The sequence below is a fragment of the Carcharodon carcharias genome, chromosome 8 (genome assembly GCF_017639515.1).
Source record: "Carcharodon carcharias isolate sCarCar2 chromosome 8, sCarCar2.pri, whole genome shotgun sequence".
In the NCBI taxonomy this organism is placed as follows: Eukaryota; Metazoa; Chordata; class Chondrichthyes; order Lamniformes; family Lamnidae; genus Carcharodon; species Carcharodon carcharias.
Genome location: NC_054474.1, coordinates 57359847 through 57380970, shown reverse-complemented (window position 1 = coordinate 57380970; position 21124 = coordinate 57359847). Strand labels below are relative to the sequence as shown.

General features: G+C 44.5%; 1 protein-coding gene across 1 annotated transcript in view; it reads left to right on the top strand.

Annotated features, from left to right (window-relative positions):
* The window catches only part of unc5a (unc-5 netrin receptor A), a 293027-nt gene that overhangs the window by 147908 nt on the left and 123995 nt on the right, over nt 1-21124 (top strand). Inside the window, exons 7-8 of the mRNA XM_041194385.1 lie at nt 13927-14115; nt 16170-16466. Of these exons, the coding sequence (XP_041050319.1) occupies nt 13927-14115; nt 16170-16466 (486 nt within the window). The remainder of the gene's footprint in view (nt 1-13926; nt 14116-16169; nt 16467-21124) is intronic.

The following is a 21124-nucleotide window of genomic DNA, read 5'->3' as shown; positions in this document are numbered from 1 at the left end:
CTGAAATTGGCAGTCCACCTCCCATTTTAAATTAATTATCAAGGGTCAATTAGGCTTGTTATCAAGCAAATTGGCCTTAATAATACACTGGCCACACCATAAAATGTTTGGCGTGGGCCACCAGAAAGGAGCAGAAGGCCCATTTATTCCACTGAGATGCTTAATGGGCAGGATGGAAGGGGGTGTCTCTCTTAGACCCTTTGCTGATTGCAGGGTGGCACCCCCCTTAGGTTAAAAACCCCTTCCTTCCTACCCACCCCCTCCCTTAAATCACCCCCCTCCTTAACGTACCCAAACTCTCTTGGCCCAGGACCTCGGACTTACTTGCTCCAGGGATCCATGGACGTTGGCCTTCTTCTTCTGCAGTCCCCACAGCAGCCATTGATGCCTTCCAGGCACTGCCGGGACTGATGGAGCTGCCGGCCAATCCAATTGGCTGCCAGGCAGGTCAGTGTGGAGCATGTCAGCTCCACACCAACTTTGTTTCCAGGGTAGGCATGCCGTCCATGCCTTCATATTATCAGTTCACAGTGTCCAGTCCATTGCAATTGATTTTGTAGTGGAGCTAGCTTCAAGTAGGATATTAGCATCTCCCCATTGAATCCAGAGGATGCAGCAGAGACATTGCTGATGGAACTTTACTCATGCTCTTATGTGTCGTTGCAGTTCAGGTACTTGGTGATGACAGCTGCTCTGTACACTTAGGGCAGAATTTTCCCATCTTGCCTGCAGCGGGTTTCATGGAGGGCGGGAGTGGAGAATCTAGCAGGAGCCAAAAAATTGGAAACCCGCTGGCATAAAAATGTTTTGCAATTCTCCTGATGGCAGGTTACTGGCTGGTCAGGTATGCTGCTGAGCAGTGGCGTGAACACCATTTGCATTTGTTACCATCTCATGAATGCTCATTAAGTTAGTTTCTCACCAGAATCACGTGCAGCCTTCCAATTTTGTGCCACACCAGCAGGAATCTCCTTTGAAAAAGGATGGCGTGCACATATCAGATCTCATTTCACTCACAGCCTCAAGTTGAGTGCAACATATATAGCCTGCCCTCAAAAGTACTGTGCCAGTCTCGTTGCAATGCCAGTGGAATGCCACACTGCTGGGTCTGTAGGGTTGGTCTGCTCCTGGTGCTTGTCTCCGTAGTTACAAGGACACCACAGTGCAGCGGTATTAAGGCAGGGCTCAACTATCAGACACTGACCAGTATTGCGACTGAGGTTGGCAGTGTAAGGGTGCTCTGCTCCCAGTAGATGCCACCATTGTCCAGAAAGACGGCGCTGTGCAGCAGTACTCATACAGGGCTGAGCATTCAGAAACCAGCAATTTGACCGGCGGAGGGGTTGGGATGGGGTAGGGGTGGACACACGGGAGGCAATGGCGAAGGAAGGCTTTACAAAGAGTTGGGGGTGTGGAGAAGTGTGAACAAATGATGGGGGGAGGGGCAATGGTGAAGGATGGCTATGCAAGTGTTGAATGGGGAAGAAGGCACTATGGAAAGCAGAGGGGCGGGAAGGTTTTGCAAGGACGAGAAGGAGGAAGGGGAATGATGGGAGGCAAAGGATAGACCGAGGATTGGGGAGCTGGAGCCCGATAAGGGTAACTGAAATAATGACAAACAAGGAGGTGAAAGGGATACCACATGTTTGAATGAGAGGGGATGCACACAGACTCTCAAATAGGTAAAGGGTGAGGGGTTGTTAGTGTGCCACAAGAGGGATGGGTCACACACAGGCTCATAAATGGGGGTGGGGGAGATGGTTTGGAAGGGAGACAGTGTAATCTTTAGTCCTGAGGGCAATGGGGAACTCAGTGAAAGGCAAAGTCATTGGCCTGGGGCTTGCAGCCAGGAGTCAGAGTAGGGTTCAAGGGGAACCAGAGAAAGAAGAGGGTTAGGAGGAGAGACAAGACAACAGAGGCAAATCACCAGACCAAGGCTATACCGAAGAAGACTCTTCTATTTACAGATGAGTGAGAGATAATGCCAGGCATGTCTGCGCTTGTCCCGAGCTCTGGTAGATCACATCTGCCACATTCTTCATGAAGACCTGACAACCCATGGAGTTGGAAGATATCCCCTGCCAGTGGCAGCTGCACTCATTATCTTTGCCAGGAAGCCACAGGGGACCTGTGCATCATCTCTCAGTCCACAACACGTAGATGCATAAAAGAGGTCACAGATGCCCTTTACAGCAAGGCACATCACTATGTTAGGTTTGCTCTGGACGAAGATAGCCAGGCCGCGAGATTCACTGGCTTTGCGGCTGTCTCAGGCTCCCCAAGAATTCAGGGTCCATTCGACTGAACGCATGTGCCTTTAAGTGCTCCAAAGCAGCAGCCCCTAATGTTTATAAACCGCAAAGCCTACCATTCCATTAATGTACAACTGGTGTGTGATCATCGGAAGCACATAATGCACGTTTATGCACGGCACCCTGGGAGTTGCTGAGACTCCTATATCCTGAGTCACTCCCAGGTACCTGAGATTTTCAAAGGACATGAATGTCTGCAGGGATGGCTGCTTGGGGATAATGGGTACCCATTGAAATGCTGGCTGATGACACCATTGCATCATAAAACCATAAGACCATAAGACCATAAGACATAGGAGCAGAAATTAGGCCATTTGGCCCATCGAGTCTGCTCCACCATTCAATCATGGCTGATAAGTTTCTCAACCCCATTCTCTCGCCTTCTCCCCGTAGTCTTTGTTCCCCTTACCAAGCAAGAACCTATCTATCTCGATCTTAAATACACTCAATGACCTGGCCTCCACAGCCTTCTGTGGCAATGAATTCTATAGATTCACCACTCTCTGGCTAAAGAAGTTTCTCCTTATCTCTGTTCTAAAAGGTCTTCCCTTTACTCTGAGGCTGTGCCCTTGGGACCTAGTCTCTCCTACTAATGGAAACATCTTCCCCACGTCCACTCTATCCAGGCCTTTCAGTATTCTGTAAGCATCACCCTTTGAGTCGTTCCCAGGAGAGGTACAACACTGCTCACAGATCCACAGGCACCCTGATAGAGCAAACCATTGGGATTCTGAAGATGCGCTTCAGATGTTTGGACACATCTCGATAGGGTTTCACACATCATCATTGTGTATTGCGCCCTTCACAACCTGGCACTGCAAAGATGTGATCCCTTGCCAGATGATGAAATGGAGCAGGAGGAGACCTATTCAGAACATGAAGGTCAGGAGGCTCAGGAACCTCAAGAGGGTGATGAGGGTCACTTTGAAGATGACAACGCCATAGAGGAAGCAAGACGTAGGAGTTGTGCCAGTGACACTTTAATCACTGCCGGACTCCAGGAGGAGTAAATTGAAGGCAAGGAAGATGGCTACAGACCACCTGGCCCTCAATGCCATTCTCTTTCATCTCAAGGGATTTCCAACCAATCGACTCCAGAACGTGTCCAGTGTTGACACTTGCATCTTCTGGCCTCATGATTCACCAAGCCATGAGCTCCACAAAGGTCCATGGTGCCTTCTGTGCATTCATTCTGGGAAGTGAGAGTCCACTAAACAACAAGAGCTATGTGAGAACTGACTTGAAGCAGCCCTTGCCACATAATTAAGAAACTACAGCAGACAATAAGATCAGGACCTGGTTAGAGATCGCCTTCTCCCATCCATGTCTTGTCCTTTTCCATCAGATTGGAAAGTAGCAAATATAACACCTCTATTCAAGAAGGGAGGGAGGCAGAAAACAGAAAACTATACGCAAGTAAGCTTGACGTCTGTCGTGGGGAAGTTATTAGAATCAATCGTTAAGGAGGCTATAGCTGGGCACTTAGAAGAGCTCAAGGCAATCGGAAAAAGTCAGCATGGTTTTGTGAAAGGAAAATCATGTTTAACCAATTTATTGGAGTTTTTTTAAGGAGTTATGTGCACAGTGGATAAAGGGGACCCTGTAGACATACTGTGCTTGGATTTCCAAAAGGCATTTGATAAAGTGCCACATCAAAGATTATTATGGAAAATAAAAACACATGGTGTAGGGGGTAACATATTAGCATGGATAGAAGATTGGCTGGCTGGCAGAAAGCAGAGTATGCATAAATGGGTCTTTTTCTGATTGGCAAATTGTAATGAGTAGAGCCCCACAGCACCACTGGGTGCTCAACTTTTGATGATTTATATCAATGACTTAGATGAGGGAAGTGAAGACATGGTGGCTACATTTGCAGATGACATACAGATAGGCAGGAGAGTATGTTGTGAAGAGGGCATGAGGAGGTTGTAGATGTTGATAGGTTGAGTGAGTGGGCAAAGATCTGGCAAATGGATTTTAACATGGGAAAATGTGAAGTTGTTCACTTTGGCAGGAAGGGCAAAAAAGCAGAGTATTACTTAAATGGAGAATGGCTGTAAAATTCTGAGGTGCAGAGGGATCTATGTGTTCTATTAGAATGAGTCACAAAAAAATTAGTACACATGTACAGCAAGTAATTAAGTAGGCTAATGGAATGCTATCCTTTATTATAAGAGGAATTGAACATAAAAGTAAGGATGTTATGCTTCAGTTTTATAGGGCATTGGTGAGACCGCACCTCGAATACTGTGTGCAGTTTTAGTCTCTTTATTTACGGAAGGATGTAAAAGCATTGGACGTGGTTCAAAGGAGGTTTAACAGATCGATACTTGGATTAAGTAGGTTGTCTTATCAGGAAAGGTTGGACAGACTGGGTTTGTTTCATTTAGAAGAGTGAGGAGTGATTTGAGTGAAGTATCCTGTTGATGAAGTGGAGGCAAAAGATCTTCAAACATCAGTGTACAGTGGGGATGTTCATTCATAATTGAACAATGTTCAGCACCATCCGTAACTCCTCAGATCCTGAAGCAACCTGTATCCATATGGAGCAAGACCTGGACAAGACTTGGGCTGATAAATGGCAAATAACATTGTATCACACAAGAGCCAGGCAAAGCCTCCAACAAGACAGAATCTACCCATCTCCCCCTGACATTCAATGGAATTACCATTGCTGCATCCCCCACTATCAAAATCCTGGTGGTTACCATTGACCAGAAACTGAACAGTACCAGTCATATAAATGCTGTGGTTACAAGAGCATGTCAGACGCTGGGAATTCTGCAGAAAGTAACTCACCTCCTGACTCCCCAAGATGTTCACCATCTACAAGGTACAAGTCAGGAGTGTGATTGAATACCCTCCACTTGCCTGGATAACTGCAGCTCTAACAACACTCAAGAACCTTGATATCATCCAGGACAAGGCAGCATGCTTTATTGACACCCCATGCACCACCTCCAACATTCATTCCCTCCACTACCAACACTAAATGGCAGCAGTGTGTACCATCTACGAGACACAGTGCAGCAACTTACCAAGTCTTCTTCAACAGCGTCTTCCAAATCCATGACCTCAACCAATTAGAAGGACAAGGGCAGCAGATGCCTGGGAATACCATCATCTGTAAGTTCCTCTCCAAGCCAAACACCATCCTGACTTGGAACTATTTCGCAGTTCCTTCGGTGTCACTGAGTCAAAATCCAGGAACTCCCTTCCTAACAGCATTGCGGGTGTACCTACACCACTTGGACCGCAGTGGTTCAAGAAGGCTGCTCACCACCACCTTCTCAAGGGCAATTCAGGATGGACAATTAGGGATCGCCTTGCCAGCGATGCCCACATCCAACGAACAAATAAAAAGATGGGCAATTTGAAGCTCTTGTCTGAATTGAACAGACTGCCAAAGTTTCATCATCTCCAGCGTGATCAGGTACCCAGGAAGGAATCAGGGAAAGAGAGTGGAGTATTTGGCAGGAGACTGAAAATGATGAAATTGGATTTGATTTTCCAAAATGCTGACAAAACGTTTTTAGTTGTCTATGCCTTGAAATCAGATAGATACTCTGATGGCTTGAAGGTAGTCAGGGTTTGGAACAAAGTGATGAAGAGATAACAATAGTGTCACATATACAGAAGTTGATCCATTGCCTGTGGGCAATGTCATCAAGTAGCAATATATACATGAGGAAGCTGAGGGGCCCACCCAAGAATCAATCCTTGGTGAACTCCACAAATGATGGTGTAGGGACTTGAAGATGAGCCATCATTGGCAGTATGCTCGTTATAAACAGAGGTGAGTGAATAGAATAGTGCAGATGATGATAATCAAACACTATGGTGCTGTTGACTCGAACAAATAGAGATAATGCATCACAGTCATAGTTATGGGAGGTGTCATTCATGACTTTAGCAAAGCTGTAAAATATATGCAGAAATGTTTAAATGAATATTTAATGCAATTTTCTGGTTTCTACATGGAGATTGCACTTATTCAATACAAAGTCTATTTTGACTCGGTCTGAGGAAAGTCTATGATGAACCTCCTAAGAGTGAATGGATTTAGATTTTTCTATTTGCTGCAAATGTTTTACATTTTTAGTATTGTTTGATATAATTTAATCTTAAATTTTGGTGATTTTTCAATATTCCTGATTCTTTTTTGTTATGAATGTATGTAATTATTTTTTCAAGGAGCAATTTTTATTTATCCTCACCTTCCCTCTCCCCTACAAAAAATATCAAGCCACTGGGCTGAATCGCTCCAGATTTGCACACAGTGTGGTAGCAGGAGGGAAAATAGTCATTATGCCTGACAGCCACAAAGACGGGTTTTCGCGTCATATCGTCCCATTCCTGGCGCACCCACCTCATTAATAACACATTCATGGGGAACAGCCGGATCGCTGGCGAGTGGGCTCGGATTTGCCCGTCCCGTCGTGACCTCAATGCTTCCTCGCTCCAGGCGTCATATTTAAAGCGCACCAGAGTGCATGCCTACTTCATGTTTATAGACCAGACTGCTCCAGGTGACAGATGGCCCGGAAAACAAAGAAGACGGTACCCCCCAGAGTTAATGACACCTCTCTGGGGCACTTGCTGGCTGCAATGAAAGGCCACTGCAATGTCCTCTAGCCCCCGCTCCGGCTGAAGAAGGTCCACCAGAGTCACCAATCCATCCTGGAAGGTGGTGGCAGCAGTGGTCAGTGCCACCGGACCACAGAGGAGGTCAGCCATCCAGTGCAGGAACAGGATGAATGCTCTCAGGGTAAGTCAATAACCTCATCACTTTCAACTCACGCACTCACAAACCCATCACACATCCACAGGAATCTCACACCTCAAGGGTCAACACCGCTGATTCACGACTTCACATCTCCATCAGACTCATACCCTCTGGAGCTTGCATCTTCATCTCGCACATGGCTCCGCTCACCCCACAAACGTTCCATGCAGTGCCATGTGACCTGTTCGCACTCTCTCCATCTGTTTTCATGCAGGAGAAGCTGGCTCACAACAGCAAGGAGATGTCCAAGGTTGGAGTGGCCCACATTAAGCCCCTCACTCACTTTGAGCAGCGTGCCAGTGGTGAATTGTGCGTTGACAGTGAGGTCAGCAACGAACACCCACATGAGGATACTGTACCACATCATCCCTCACTCAAAGCAAATGTGAGTGCTCTCTCTCTCCTGCTTTTGACTCTGCTGCCATGCACTAATTATCTCTACTTTGCTTCACAGGAAGCTCTGCCAAGCGACTGACACCCTCAGCCTGCCAATCCCTCAGCTGCATCCAGGTCCTTACCTCCAGGCAAGAAGACAGGTCCTCTATTGAAGAGCTGCAAATGGGCAGCCTGGAAGGTCCGTCACAACGCTTACCCACACCCTCCACCAGAGCAGAGACACACCTTGGCAGAACCTAGATCTAGAGCAGGCTCGGGTTCACAATCTGGTGGTCACCGCATGGATACATGTTCGCAGCAGCAGGAGGCAGGTTCAGCCGAGCTCCCCAGCACTTGGAGGACTGCTGGGGAAGAGGCATCTGTGAGGTCCGTGTCAGATGATGAGCTTCTGGATTCGGCCTTCCAACTCATCTGGAGAGTCAGCAGAGGGTGGGGGAACATCACACAGATCTGTTGGAAACCCTCAACAGAGTGGTGGCACGTGTGTCTGAGGAGTACACCTGCCTCTTCTCTGATGAAGTGGTGTCCACATGTACGCGTATGGAGGTCTCCATGGAAAGGATGGGGAATGCCATGGAGAGCCTGGCCCAGCAGAACACAAAGGTGTGTGCAGCCCTGCACTCTGTCGTGCTAGCCATGCGTAAGTTCCTGCAGTGGCAATGTGAGAGGGAAATGGGGCACCTTGACATCCCCCCAGCTGCTCCTTCCCCTCAAGGAGTCAGGCTGGGGCTCTTGGACACCCAAAGGGAGGAGGAGTGGCAAATGGACACCCCTGGGTCATCCGCTCAGGAATCTCAGAGACTGTCCTCTCCCTCTGAGTCCCCTTTGCCTGTGATACCCTGAACCTTGTCCTCTGTCACCACAAAGGGAGCAGCTGGCCCGCAGGAGGACAGCCAAAGCAAGCCGGGGCCCTCAAGGCCTCGGCTCTCCAAAGAACGCACGCCGAAGTCATCAGAGGCAACATGGCCAACCATTGCACAGGCTGTTTCCACCCCTGCTGTGGATGTCAGGGCAGTGCCTAGAAGAAGTGGTAAACCTAGAATAGTTGAGAAATTTTGATCACAAGTGGTTGAGCAGGTGAACGCATTTTATCACTTTATAATCTGACAATATATTCACTTTCACTGAATAATGTGTAATGTTTTCTTTCAGCTTCATTGACCGACTTCATGAATCCTCCAAATGAACCTCCCCCCCCCCCCCCCCACCCCCACTAGCGATTCAGCTGCTTGTAGCGGACCATGAGTCATTCTGAAGGGAGAGGTGTGTGCATGGCAAGTCTCAGAGCCTCATGCAAGTGCTTCTCCACACACGTAGAGCCTTTATCCATCACAGTCATCTAATTGTCCTGAGCATTTTCAATGCTGCCTGCTGGGCTTCTCTTTCAGTCGTCCATCTGAGCTGATCTACATCTCCGCCCACCCAGTTACACTCCCATGCAGCACCTGTGCCCGTCCAACACGAGGCTCCACTAACTTTTGATTTCTACACTGATGGTTGTAGTCAAGTTTTTGTTCAGCTCTCCCATTCTTTCCCCTCCCCCAGTCACCCATCACTGTCAACGCCCCTGGCATCAGCTTCCAATGTCCCACCATCACCTACCAACCCAAACCCTTGTCTTTCCAGGATGTCCAGGTGAACATGCACGTTCCCTACCTTCCTGGGAATCCCAACCGAACCGCATTGACCTCCCCGACCTCCTCTTTCCCATCCCCAGTGTCCCTGTCTGCCTCCGAGTCCCCACCCACTATACTCGCTGTCCCTTCTACTGCTGCTGACACACCATCAACCTCCCATACTTCAGGCTCCCTCCGCCTCGTCTCTTACTCACCATTCCCTCCTACTACACTCACCCTCATTTGACTCCCCAGGAGGCAGTCATTGACTCCAAAGATCCCTCCCTTGCACATTCACCTGGACAACCCAAACCCCTTATTCCCTTCTCTACCCCTACTCCCTCCTCCACCCTTACTCCCTCCTCCCCCCCCCCCAGACACCTCCCCTCTCCGAACTCCCTCCTCCCCTGAACATCTTCCTTCCCCTGGTTCCCTTCCCCCCTCTGAACTTCCTTCCCTATCCGGACACCTTCTACCCCCTGGACTCCTTCCCCCCTCTGAACGTCTTCCCCCAACCGAACTCCTTCCCCCATCCAAAATCTTTCCCTTACACCTTCCTCCCACCTTACATCTATCTCCCCACATCCTGCATTTTCCCCCTTTACATCCCTCCTCCCAACCTTACCCCACCCGACACCTTTGTCACCCCCCTCCCAACCTCATCCTGCCAACGCCTTTGTACTGACCCTCCCATCCTCACCCTCACAATACCTTCTTCCCCCCACCCTGGTACACCTTCCTCTCCCAGTCACACCTAGACCTTCCTCTCCCCCCTCACTGATCATCTGTAGCAGCCCACAGCCAAGACCGTGATGTTTTGAAGCAGACGCGAAACATTACCAAAGACTTCCCACCTTCCGTTAGCTGCTTCTTGGTGGAGCCATGTCATAAGAATCTGCCCAGCATGCAATGCACATGTTCGTCCAGGGTCCAGTAACTGTAGGGCTCCAACATCCTCTGCTCCTCAAGCCCCAGTGGTAAGTCCCGACATCTGGATGTCACACTTGTCCAAATGTGTTCTGAGCTGGCGTGTTTTTCTGCCGGTGTAGCGGTAAATCTGGTGTGGTCGGGCCTTACTTTGCATCCCATTAACAGGATTCAAATTGGGTTCACATCGTCCTCCAGCGGGATTCACTTTCCACCATGGCAGACACCATCGGACATGGCATGAAACCAATTTTGGGCCTTCTTGCCATATTGCCCCACCACCACACGCCAAGATGCCCGACGCCAACAGTTTTGGAAAATTCAGGCCACAGTGTCATTGATACTACATTAGGGAACAGAAGCATGTTAGCAATGAAATAAAAGGGCAATTCCATCACAATTTTCACAGGAGCTTAGAATTCCACAATGTGCAAGCTTTAGAGTACTATGTAGGTTGGTCTGCTTGTACCCTCAATTTAATATTGCATGGCTGATTTGGTACAAAATAAATGGACTTAGTCAAGAGATTGGCAGACTCTTGAGTTACACTGGTCACATTTGCCTTCACACAACCAATGATATCTGAAAGCATGCCTGGCAATGTCAGAATACAATATTCTCAGGGGGCCTCAGGACAGCGGGGAAACGATTGTAGAGCTTCACCATTGTTGCAGGGACACCTGCAGCTAACCTTCAACAGGGGCCTCACACTATCTGTGGTTTAGAAGGTCAATTTGCCCCTTTTATCGGTGCCTCGGATTTTTTTGCAGGCATACTATACAACTAGCCTAGATGGAGGGACTTTGGAGTGCAAACCAGGGAAAGTCTTTTCCTAATTTTTCTCATACGAATTTAACGCGGCATAATGTCAACTGCACCAACCATTAAACAGGAGTTCAAATGATGTTTGGCTGGCTCTCTTTCATTCTCCTCCAGTCTCTGTGTTAGCAGTTCATTTCTCTCAATTCTACTTCATATTTGACTATAATTATTAAATGGGTGGAATGCTCTCTTGGACCTTTCTAAAAGCTATCAACCTTATATGGCCACTGCAGCAGCCACACCCTTTAAAATTCACCCTCTCTCCATTGAACTAGCTCCACAAGGGCAAAACTACACTGGGATCAATGAATAATTTAGGAAATAAGCTAGCCCAGAAAAATTGTACGCAGACAGAAAACTACATTTCTGACTAGATTTGCTAAAGAATTTATAGCCATTCCCAATTGAAACACAAGCTGGAAATCCATCTGGCAGTGACTGTAGTACAACTGTTTAAGAGAGTTAACCCACTGGATGGAATATAAAAGATTGTGGTAGCTTGGTGAGCAATTTCACAGACATCCCTGCCATCTCTTTGTTAGGAAGGCTGAGGGAAAAAATACTTCCAACACTGGGATTGACAAGGGAAGAATTCAATCTCCTTGTTCAGCGAGGTCATTCTGAAGCTGATGGTGAACTCTGCGATGCATTCATTGCAAGTAATGTAAAACAAGTGGTTAGCAGTGATGTATAGAGGTTGGAAAGTGAGCTGTCAATCAAGCTCAGTCTCTGTGCAGGGAACCAACCACTGATGTGCTCTTAATTTAAAACTTCATGGCATGTGGGGGAATCTTGAATGGTGAATTTTCCCTGACTTTAATTTCTGTTAATTAAATTTAATTTAATTTAATTTAATCTCCTGTTCAGGAGAGTGAAAATTCTACCCTGTGGCTCTTAAAACCTATGACCTTTGACCCAGAGCAAAACTGATTTGAGCCAAGCAAACATTTTGGGCAGAATCTTCTGGCTGGCGTGCGGCTGGCAAAGCCCGCACACCAGCGCTTAAAATGTTGCGCGCTGCCGTCGCATGAGCGTCCCGACATTAGCCGCAGCATCGCGATATTTCAGTCTGCGGGCGCACTATGCAGCCAGTGCCTGCCGTTAATTAAAGGCCTCTTTAAGGCCCTTAACATGCCAATCATTGATGATTTTGAGGGGCTCGTGTGAACTTCGGGTTGGCGCATGGGCCCAACGGGCAGGCGGGTAGGTGATTTTTTTAAAAACCTCATCCAGTGGCGGGATGAGGTTTGATATCAGAATTAAAAACACTTAATATTTTTGTTTATTTCATTAACATGTCCCATCATTTTCACATGAGGGGGACATGTTAATGAATTTTTTATTGTTCTATTTTTTATATTTGCCAGCCTTTCAGAGATCTGGCTGAGGCAGCACTTTGCCTCAGGGAGATGTGTGCTCTTTCGCACGCATGCATGAGAAAGCGCACTCTGACAGTTGGGGAATCTCCCCCCACCCCGCACAGATAGCGCTTCCCGTCGGGTGGCCCACTGGGCGAGCATTAATTGGCCCGCCCATTTAACATGGCGGCCGGGCTCGTTTCGGCGGAGTGATCGGCTGCCCGCCCACCCATTAAGGGCAAAATTCTGCCCTTTGTGTTTATTTTTGCGTTTTGTGTAAATGGCAGGTCCTGTTCGGATTTCAATAATCTCTTTGATGGTGCCCTTCAGCATTGATTCCACCTTAATTTGCAATGAAAGGATGCCGCATCAAATTGAAGTTAGCATATGTAAATGCTTGCCTTGTATCAGATCAAAAATTGGTCTGTGCCTGACTTTAGGAGTTGCCTTTGTTCTTTCCATGCCTAATCCGAGTATTGGCCCAACAAGGCTCTGAGCAAAGGGGCTAATCCTTTACATTTTTTCCTGTGTTAATTCGGTTCAGTTGTTAGCACACATACCTCTATCAGTAGTTTGTTGGTGTAAACTTTGTTCCAAGATTCAAGCACATAATCTAAGTTAACACTTCAATGTTTTATTGAGGGAGCTTTGCATCCTTTTCTCATATTCTTTTACTGTGGCCTTTCTGCCTGCAAGTTGGCATTAAAGATACGGTGGGCATTATTCAAGGAAATGCAGAGAGCTCTGACCAAAAATCTTCCCTCAATTAATTACACAAAAACAAATTAATTGATCATTCATGCCTGAGGCAGATTGCTTTGTACAAAAGGCCACAATTTTTTTAAAGTGTTTTATTGGATGCAAAGAGGCAGATTTTCAATTTACTGCCTGGGTGCAAACCTAAAGTTGTGGATCAGCTTTCTGATATGAAACCATAATTTTCTTTTGCAGTGATTTCAATGAAATAAAAATCAGGCAGTTTATGTCAAGGGCAGACAGTCCGCAATACTGGTTTTAAACCTAGCAGCAAATTTGAACTATACGTTGAAGTGATTTGTGGCATCCTGAGCCTCATGATATGAAAGTTATTTCCTTTCTTTAGGTTAAATGAAGCGAATTTTCACAACTACATTAATTAATATGCTCCCTGGTGTGTGATGGCATTGGTCATTTGATCATTATTCAGCATATTTGTATGATGTCATGGCTTTATATGAGAAGTGAATGGCTCATTAAGAATGTTTCCAAAATCTATGTTCTTCAAATAATCAAAGCATATCCTGACGTTAGCTAGTAAGAACCAGATAATCTATTTATATCAATATCAGTGTGACATCATTGAACTTCGAATGCTCAAACTTAAATCAAAACAACAAGAAAACGATTACATCTGAAAATGACTTCTTCAACTGAATTGTCAACTGTCAAAGTATGTTTAGAGATGTCCATTTTCACTCTTTTCACAAATTCCACTTGCTAACAAATAAAATATGCCTAGGGATTTAACATAGTACATTTCATTTTCATTAATATAAGAATGCAATTGATAGTAATGACGGATAACCAGAGGTGGTGAGTATCTTAAGTAACATTTATTCACGTTAACTTTGATTTTGAAACAGTATTCTGATTAATAGATAAACACTCCTTATTTTGTGATAGGTAATATGTATTTACTGATGGTTTAAATGTATTTTATTTTTTAGCTTCTGCAGTACCAGGTGATGTTGCACTGTACACTGGGGTTGTGGCAGTGGCTGTATGCCTTACACTGCTGCTAGTTGTAGTGATACTCGTGTATCGCAAGAAACAGCAAGACTTCGATTCTGATGTAACTGACTCTTCAATTCTAACAACAGGATTCCAACCTGTGAACATTAAAACACCTAAACAAGGTTAGTCATTCCAGTTTCTTTTAGGTTAGTTCTTTTTTGGAAAATTGTTATTGTTAGATTTTAAGGAAAATGTAAGGAAGAGACAGACAAAACAAGGCAGGGGAACAAGAATTAAAAGCAGCAATGCAAAGCCTAAAATAGACCCCTTACTTCCTGTCTAAAACCATGCAGCACAAAACCCTGCAAAGATTCCTGCTGCTTGTCCAGCTACATGATTTAACTTGTGGGCTTATCTGGAGCTGAATCAGAATAATTCCAGGATTCAGAGACTGCCTCTCCAGCTTCAATGGTCAATCAGCAAAAATGCTCTAGAGCATTATCAGCTTTCTTTACTAAGGTATCAAATTATCAAGTTTGCAATCTTGTATAAAGTTTTAACAGCGATAAATAGAATCTTTACCAGAACAATATTTAGCCTGTCCCATGCGAGTACAATTCAGGTTTCAAGATGTTCATGATACATACTGAGGCAAACCACAAAATGACTTAAAGAGGAATTATTGAGATTCCTATAGTGTTTAGTCCCATTAGGTTACCCTATATGGTAGAAGAAAGCATAGTTGTGTTCTGCAATATACCAGAACAATAAGAGTGATTTTGCAATCTCGCACTCCCATTTTATAACATTTATTGAGACAACTTTCCTTTGATTATACATATAATTTTTATCAGGTTCCATCTCCACCCACGCTGTCCTCCAAAACCAGGAGAGAGATATTGTCCAGTCAATGGACACTCACTTGTATGTTATGAATCCCCAACCTTCATTGACCCATTTGTGAGGTGGTCTTGTGTGGGAGGAAAATCTTCCATGAAACTGAAAATTGATCAATTCGTGTGATGAAGGGATGTTTGATAAACTCAACCTCTCAGGGATATTTGAAATGCAAGTAATGATTAAACATTACAGTAACATTTTTGAAATGAAATATCAATGTCCCAGCATTGTAGCATACGAACAAGGAGCAGGAGTAGCCTGCTCCACCATTTAAAAGATCATGGCTGATCTGATAGTAGCCTCAAATCGGCATCCCGCCTACACCTGATATCCTATCACCCCCTTGCTTACCAAGTAACTATCCACCTCTGCCTTAAAAATATTCAAAGACTCTGCTCCCACCATCATTTCAGGAAAAGAATTCCAAAGACTCATGACCCTCTGAGAGAAAAAGTTTCGCCTCATCTCTGTTTTAAATGGGCGACCTCTTATTTTTAAACATGACCCCTAGCTCTAGATTCTCCCACAGGAGGAAACATCCTCTCCACATCCACCCTGACAAGACCCCTCAGGACCTTATGTTTCAATCAAATCACCTCTTACTCTTCTAAGTTCCAGCAGGCACAGCCTAGCCTGTCCAACCTTTCCTCATAAGACAACCTTATATTTCACCTCTATTCTATTTTTACTTAGTTCTGTTGAAGGGTCATTCGGATTCGAAACGTTAACTGTGTTCCTCTTCACAGATGCTGCCAGACCTGCTGAGTTTTTCCAGGTGTTTTTGTTTTTGGCCAGGTATTAGTCTGGCAAACCTTCTCTGAACTGCTTTCAACTTATTTACAATTTCAACACATTTCCTTCCTTAAATAAGGTGACCAATACTGTACACAGTACTCCAGATGTGGTCTCACTAGTGCTCTCTGTAACTGAAGCATAACCTCCCTACTTTTGTATTCAATTCCCCTCGTGTTATTTTTAATATAAAGTACAGTTTTTTTATCATAAAGTACAAGAACAATTATTAATAAATAAATATCTATGAATTTGACGCAACAGAATGGTGTCATTTGACTATTTATTATTTACACATAGCACAAATAACTAGGAGATCGAGAATTATCCCATCTATATAGTGTAATCTGAACTTCAGTGTCCAATCTGAGCAATTATGTCTGTATTTTATTGTAATCTTGAGATATTTGAAAATTCTTTTGCTACGAATCCTAGTGAATGATGAGGGCACATAATTACCTTATACTGCTGTAAAAAGTATGTTCAGTAATCCTTGAAATGCAAAGTATTTTTCACAGTGGCTTGTCTGTTTTCATTCTGATAGATAACTCCCATTTGCTTACAATCCAGCCTGACCTCACAAGCACATCAGCATACCAAGGCTCCATTCATTCACGACAGGATATCTCAGACAAGATTCCAATGACTAACTCTCCTCTTCTGGACCGACTTGCAAATGAAAGACATACATTACGTAATGGTACAGCACATTCCAACACTTCAAACCTTATGGCAAGACTCTCAATGCAAATGAACACCAAGTCATTATTGAGGGATGCTTCAAATACTGCATTCGGAACATTTAATTTTTTAGGTGGTCGTCTTACCATTCCAAACAGAGGTAAATGAAATATCAATTAATAACTATTATTAACTTTAGAAATATTAATTGTATGAACTTGATTTGGCATAAACAACCCTGCATTGCTAAATGCAGTCCTTAACATTAATAGCAAATAAAAAATTGTATAGTATTCATATTAATCTCTATATTATATGTATATAAAATTACAGTAATATTTTGGTACCAAAAGTCAAAGAAAAATTGCAATATATAATTGAAAAAATACTGTTAATTTTAACTTAAGTGCTTTTTTTAAAAAATGAGATTAGGACAATTGGATTTTCCTCCAATTGTTTTTTATATTTGTTCACGGAATGTGAGTGACGTTGGCTAGGGCAGCATTTATTGCCCATCCCTAATTGCCCTTGAAAGGGTTGTGGTGAGCCACCTTTTTGAACCGCTGCAGTCCATCTGCTGTAGGTACACCCAAAGTATAGTTAGGGAGGAAGTTCCTCAATTTTAGACAGTGAAGGAACAGCAATATATTTCCAAGTCAGGATGGTGTGTGACTTGGAGGGGAACTTGTAGTTGATGGTGTTCCCATGAATCTGCTGCCCTTGTCCTTCTAGGTGGTACAGGTTGTGAGTTTGGAAGGTGCTGTTGAAAGAGCCTTGGTTAGTTGTTACTGTGCACCTTAGATGGCACATACTGCTGCCACTGTGCGTTGGTGATGGAGGGAGTGAATGGTTAAGGTATGGATGGGGTGCCAATCAAGCGGGCTGCTTTGACCTGGTTGATGTCAAGCTTCTTGAGTGTTGTTGAAGTGGCATTCATCCAGGCAAGTGGATAGAATTCCATCATACTCCTGAGCTGTGCCTTGTAGATGGTCCTTGGGGAGTTAGGAAGCGACTTACTTGCCAGAGAATTCTCAGCCTCTTTATATTTATATGGGCGGTCCAGTTCAGTTTCTGGTCAATGGTAACCCTCATGATGTTGATAGCGGAGGATTCAGCAATGGTAATGTCATTGAATGTCAAGGGGCGATGGTTAGATTCTGTCTTGTTGGAGATGGTCATTGCCTGGCATTTGTGTGGCGTGAATGTTACTTGCCATTTGTCAGCCGAAGTCTGGATATTGTCTGGGTCTTGCTGCATTTGGATATGGACTGCTTCACTATCTGAGGAGTCGTGAATGGTGCTGAACATTGTGCAAACATCAGTGAACATCTCCACCTCTGACCTTAAGATGGAGGGCAGGTCATTGCTGAACCAGCTGAAGGCGGTTGGGTCTAGGATGCTACCTTGAGGAACTCCTGCAGTGATGTCCTAGAACTGAAATGATTGACCTCCAACAACCACAAATATCATCCTTTATGCTAAGAATGACTCCAATGAGTGGAGAGGTTCCCCCTGATTCCTATTTACTTCAGTTGTCCTAGTGCTCCTTGATGCCACATTCAGTCAAATGTTGCCTTGATGTCAAGGGCAGTCACTCGCAACTCACCTCAGGTATTCAGCTCTTTTGCCTAATTAGGACCAAGGCAACATTGAGGTCAGGAACTGAGTGGCCCTAGAAGAATCCAAACTGAGCTTTGGTTGAGGTGGGATTTGTCCCTCTTCCTTCTGGGAACTCATTATCATTGTAGGATGGTTATGGAGCAGAGGTACCACTTCTTACAGGCATTTCTTTTTATTCTTTGATGGGATGTGAGCAAGGCCAACATTTGTTGCCCATCCCTAACTGTCCTCGATCTGAGTGGCAGTTAAGAGTCAACTGCATTGCTGTGGATCTGGAGTCGGGTAGGATCAAGGTAGAATTGTTTAGCTCCCTCCTCCTGTTTCTCTGGATTCATTGGGAAAGAAATAAACTTCATAGCATGTCTGAAAAGAACATGGTCACCAGATGATTCCTTGAAGGATCGACTGGCAAAGAAATTCAAGGCAGTGGTGACCCTTGTCTTATCACAGAATCAAAGAACTGTTATAGCGCAGAAGGAGGCCATTTGGCCTATCGTGTCTGTACTGGCTCTCCAAATGAGCATCATGAATTAGTGCCATTCTCCTGCTTTTTTCCCGTACCCTTGCACATTGTTTCTATTCAAATAATCATCTATTGCCCGCTTGCAAGCCTCAGTTGAAGCTGCCTCCACCACACTTCCAGGAAGTGCATTCCAGACTCGAACCACTCACTTTCTCAGATCACATTTGCTTCTTTCTTAAATCACTTTAAGGCTATACCCTCTCATTCTTGATCCCTTGATGAGCAGGAACAGTTCTCCCTATCTACTCTATCTAGCTCCCTCATGATTTTGAACACCTCGATCAAATCTCCTCTTAGCTTTCTCCTCTCCAAGGAGAATACTCCCAACCTGTCCAAACTATCTTCATAACTCAAGTTTGTCATCCCTGAAACCATTCTTGTAAACTGCTTCTGCACTCTCCCTAATACATTCACATCCTTTCTTAGTGTGGCACCCAGAACTGTACACAATACTCCAGCTGAGGTCTAACTAGTGCCTTATATAAGCTCAGTATAACCTCCCTGCTCTTGTACTCTATGCCCCTATTAATAAAGCCCAGGATACTGTATGCTTTATTAACTGCTCTCTCCACCTGTCCTGCCACCTTTAATGACCTATGCACATATACACCCAGATCTATCTACTCCTGCATTCCCTTAAGAACTGTACCCCTTATTTTATATTGCCCCTCCATGTTCTTCCTACCAAAATGAATCACCTTACACTTCTCTGCTTTGAACTTCATCTGCCACCTATCTGCCCACTCCTCCAACTTGTCTATGTCCTTTTGAAGTTTTATGCTGTCCTCCCCACAGTTTACAATGCTTCCAAGTTCTGTATCATCCTAAAACGTAGAAACTGTCCCCTGCACACCAAGGTCTAAATCATTAATATATATCAGGAAAAGCAAGGGCCCCAATACCAACCCCTGGGAAACTCCACTACAAACTTCCTCCAGCCTGAAAAATACGCATTTGACCATTACTTTCTGTTTCCTATTATTTAGCCAATTCTGTATCCATGTTGCTCCTGTCCCTTTTATTCCATTCACAATAACTTTTCTCACAGGTCTTTCATGTGGCACTGTATCAATGCCTTTTGAAAGTCCAGGTAAACCACATCAACAGCATTACTTTCATCAACCCTCTCTGTTCCCTCTTCAAATAACTCCAGCAAATTAGTTAAACACAATTTCCCCTTCAGAAGTCCATGCTGGCCCTTCCTAATCAATCAACACTTTTCCAAGTGACTATTAATTCTATCCCGAATAACTTTCTCTAAAAGCTTCCCCACCACTGAAGTTAAACTGACTCGTCTGTAATTGCTGGGCTTATCCTTACAACCCTTTTTGAACAAAGGCATAATGTTTGCAATCCTTTAGTCCTCTGGCACCTCCCCATGGTCTAGGGAAGACTGAAAGATTAAGGCCAATGCCCCTGCAATTTCCACTCTTACTTCCTTCAATATCCTTGGATGCATCTCATCCAATCCCGGTGCCTTGTCAATCTTAAGTACCGACAGTTTATCCTACACTTACTCCTCATCATTTTTGAACCCTTCTAGTGACAGAGTTTCCTCCTCTGTCACCGTGGCCTGGGTAGCATCTGCTTCATTGGTAAAGACAGTGCAAAGTATTTATTTAACACCTCAGCCATGACCCCTTTCTCCATGAGTAAATCCCCTTTTTAGTCCCTAATCATCCCTACTCCTCCTTTCACCACCTTCTTACTATTTATGTACTAATAGAAAAATTTGGGATTCCCCGTTATGTTGGTTGCCAGTCTTTTCTCATGGTTCCCCCTTTGCTTCTCTTTTTGATTTTTCACTTCACCTCTGAACCTTCTGTATTCAGCTTGGTTCTCAGTTATATTTTCTATCTGGCACCTATCACAAGCACACTTTTTCTTCTTTATCTTAATTTGTATCTTTTTTGTATCCAAGGAGCTCTAAATTTGTTTGCCCTACCTTTTTCTTATATGGAATATACCTTGACTGTGCCCAAACCATTTCTTCTTTGAAGATAGCCCATTGTTCATCCATAGGTTTTCCTGCCAATCTTTCATTCCAGATTCAGCCACAGGTTTCCATGTTCGCCACTGATGGGTGGAGCGGACAATTGCAAACATGTTTCACACTCTTGTGGAACCAATTTTTGGCCTCCATGATGCCCAATGCCAGAGGGCATGTAAAATTCCACCCTATGCCTTAACTAATAAAGGAAAAGTATTCCATGTGCCTTCTTGATTACTATCTCTACCTGTCCTCCTAACTTTAGAGACCTGTGGACATGCACTTCAAGATCTCTCTGTTTCTCTACATTCCTCAGTACTTTGCCAATTATTGTGTTTTCCTTTGCATTGTTTGCCCTCCCTAAGTGCATTGCCTCACACTTCTCAGAATTAAATTCCATTTTCCACTTACACTTGATCAGTCCATTGCTATCTTCCCGTATTCTATAGTTTCCTTCCCCTCATTACCAACCACACAACCAATTTTTGTTTCAGTTGCAAATGGCTTAATTATGCCCCCTACATTTAATATAAGTCATTAATATATGCAATGGAAAGCAGTCTTCCACTCATCCTGCACCACACCTGTAACCAGAGAGGATTGAAAATGATAGTTAGAGCCTTTTCTATTTCTTCCCTTGCTTCTCTTAGCAGCCTGGGATACATTTCATCCAGCCCTGGTGGTT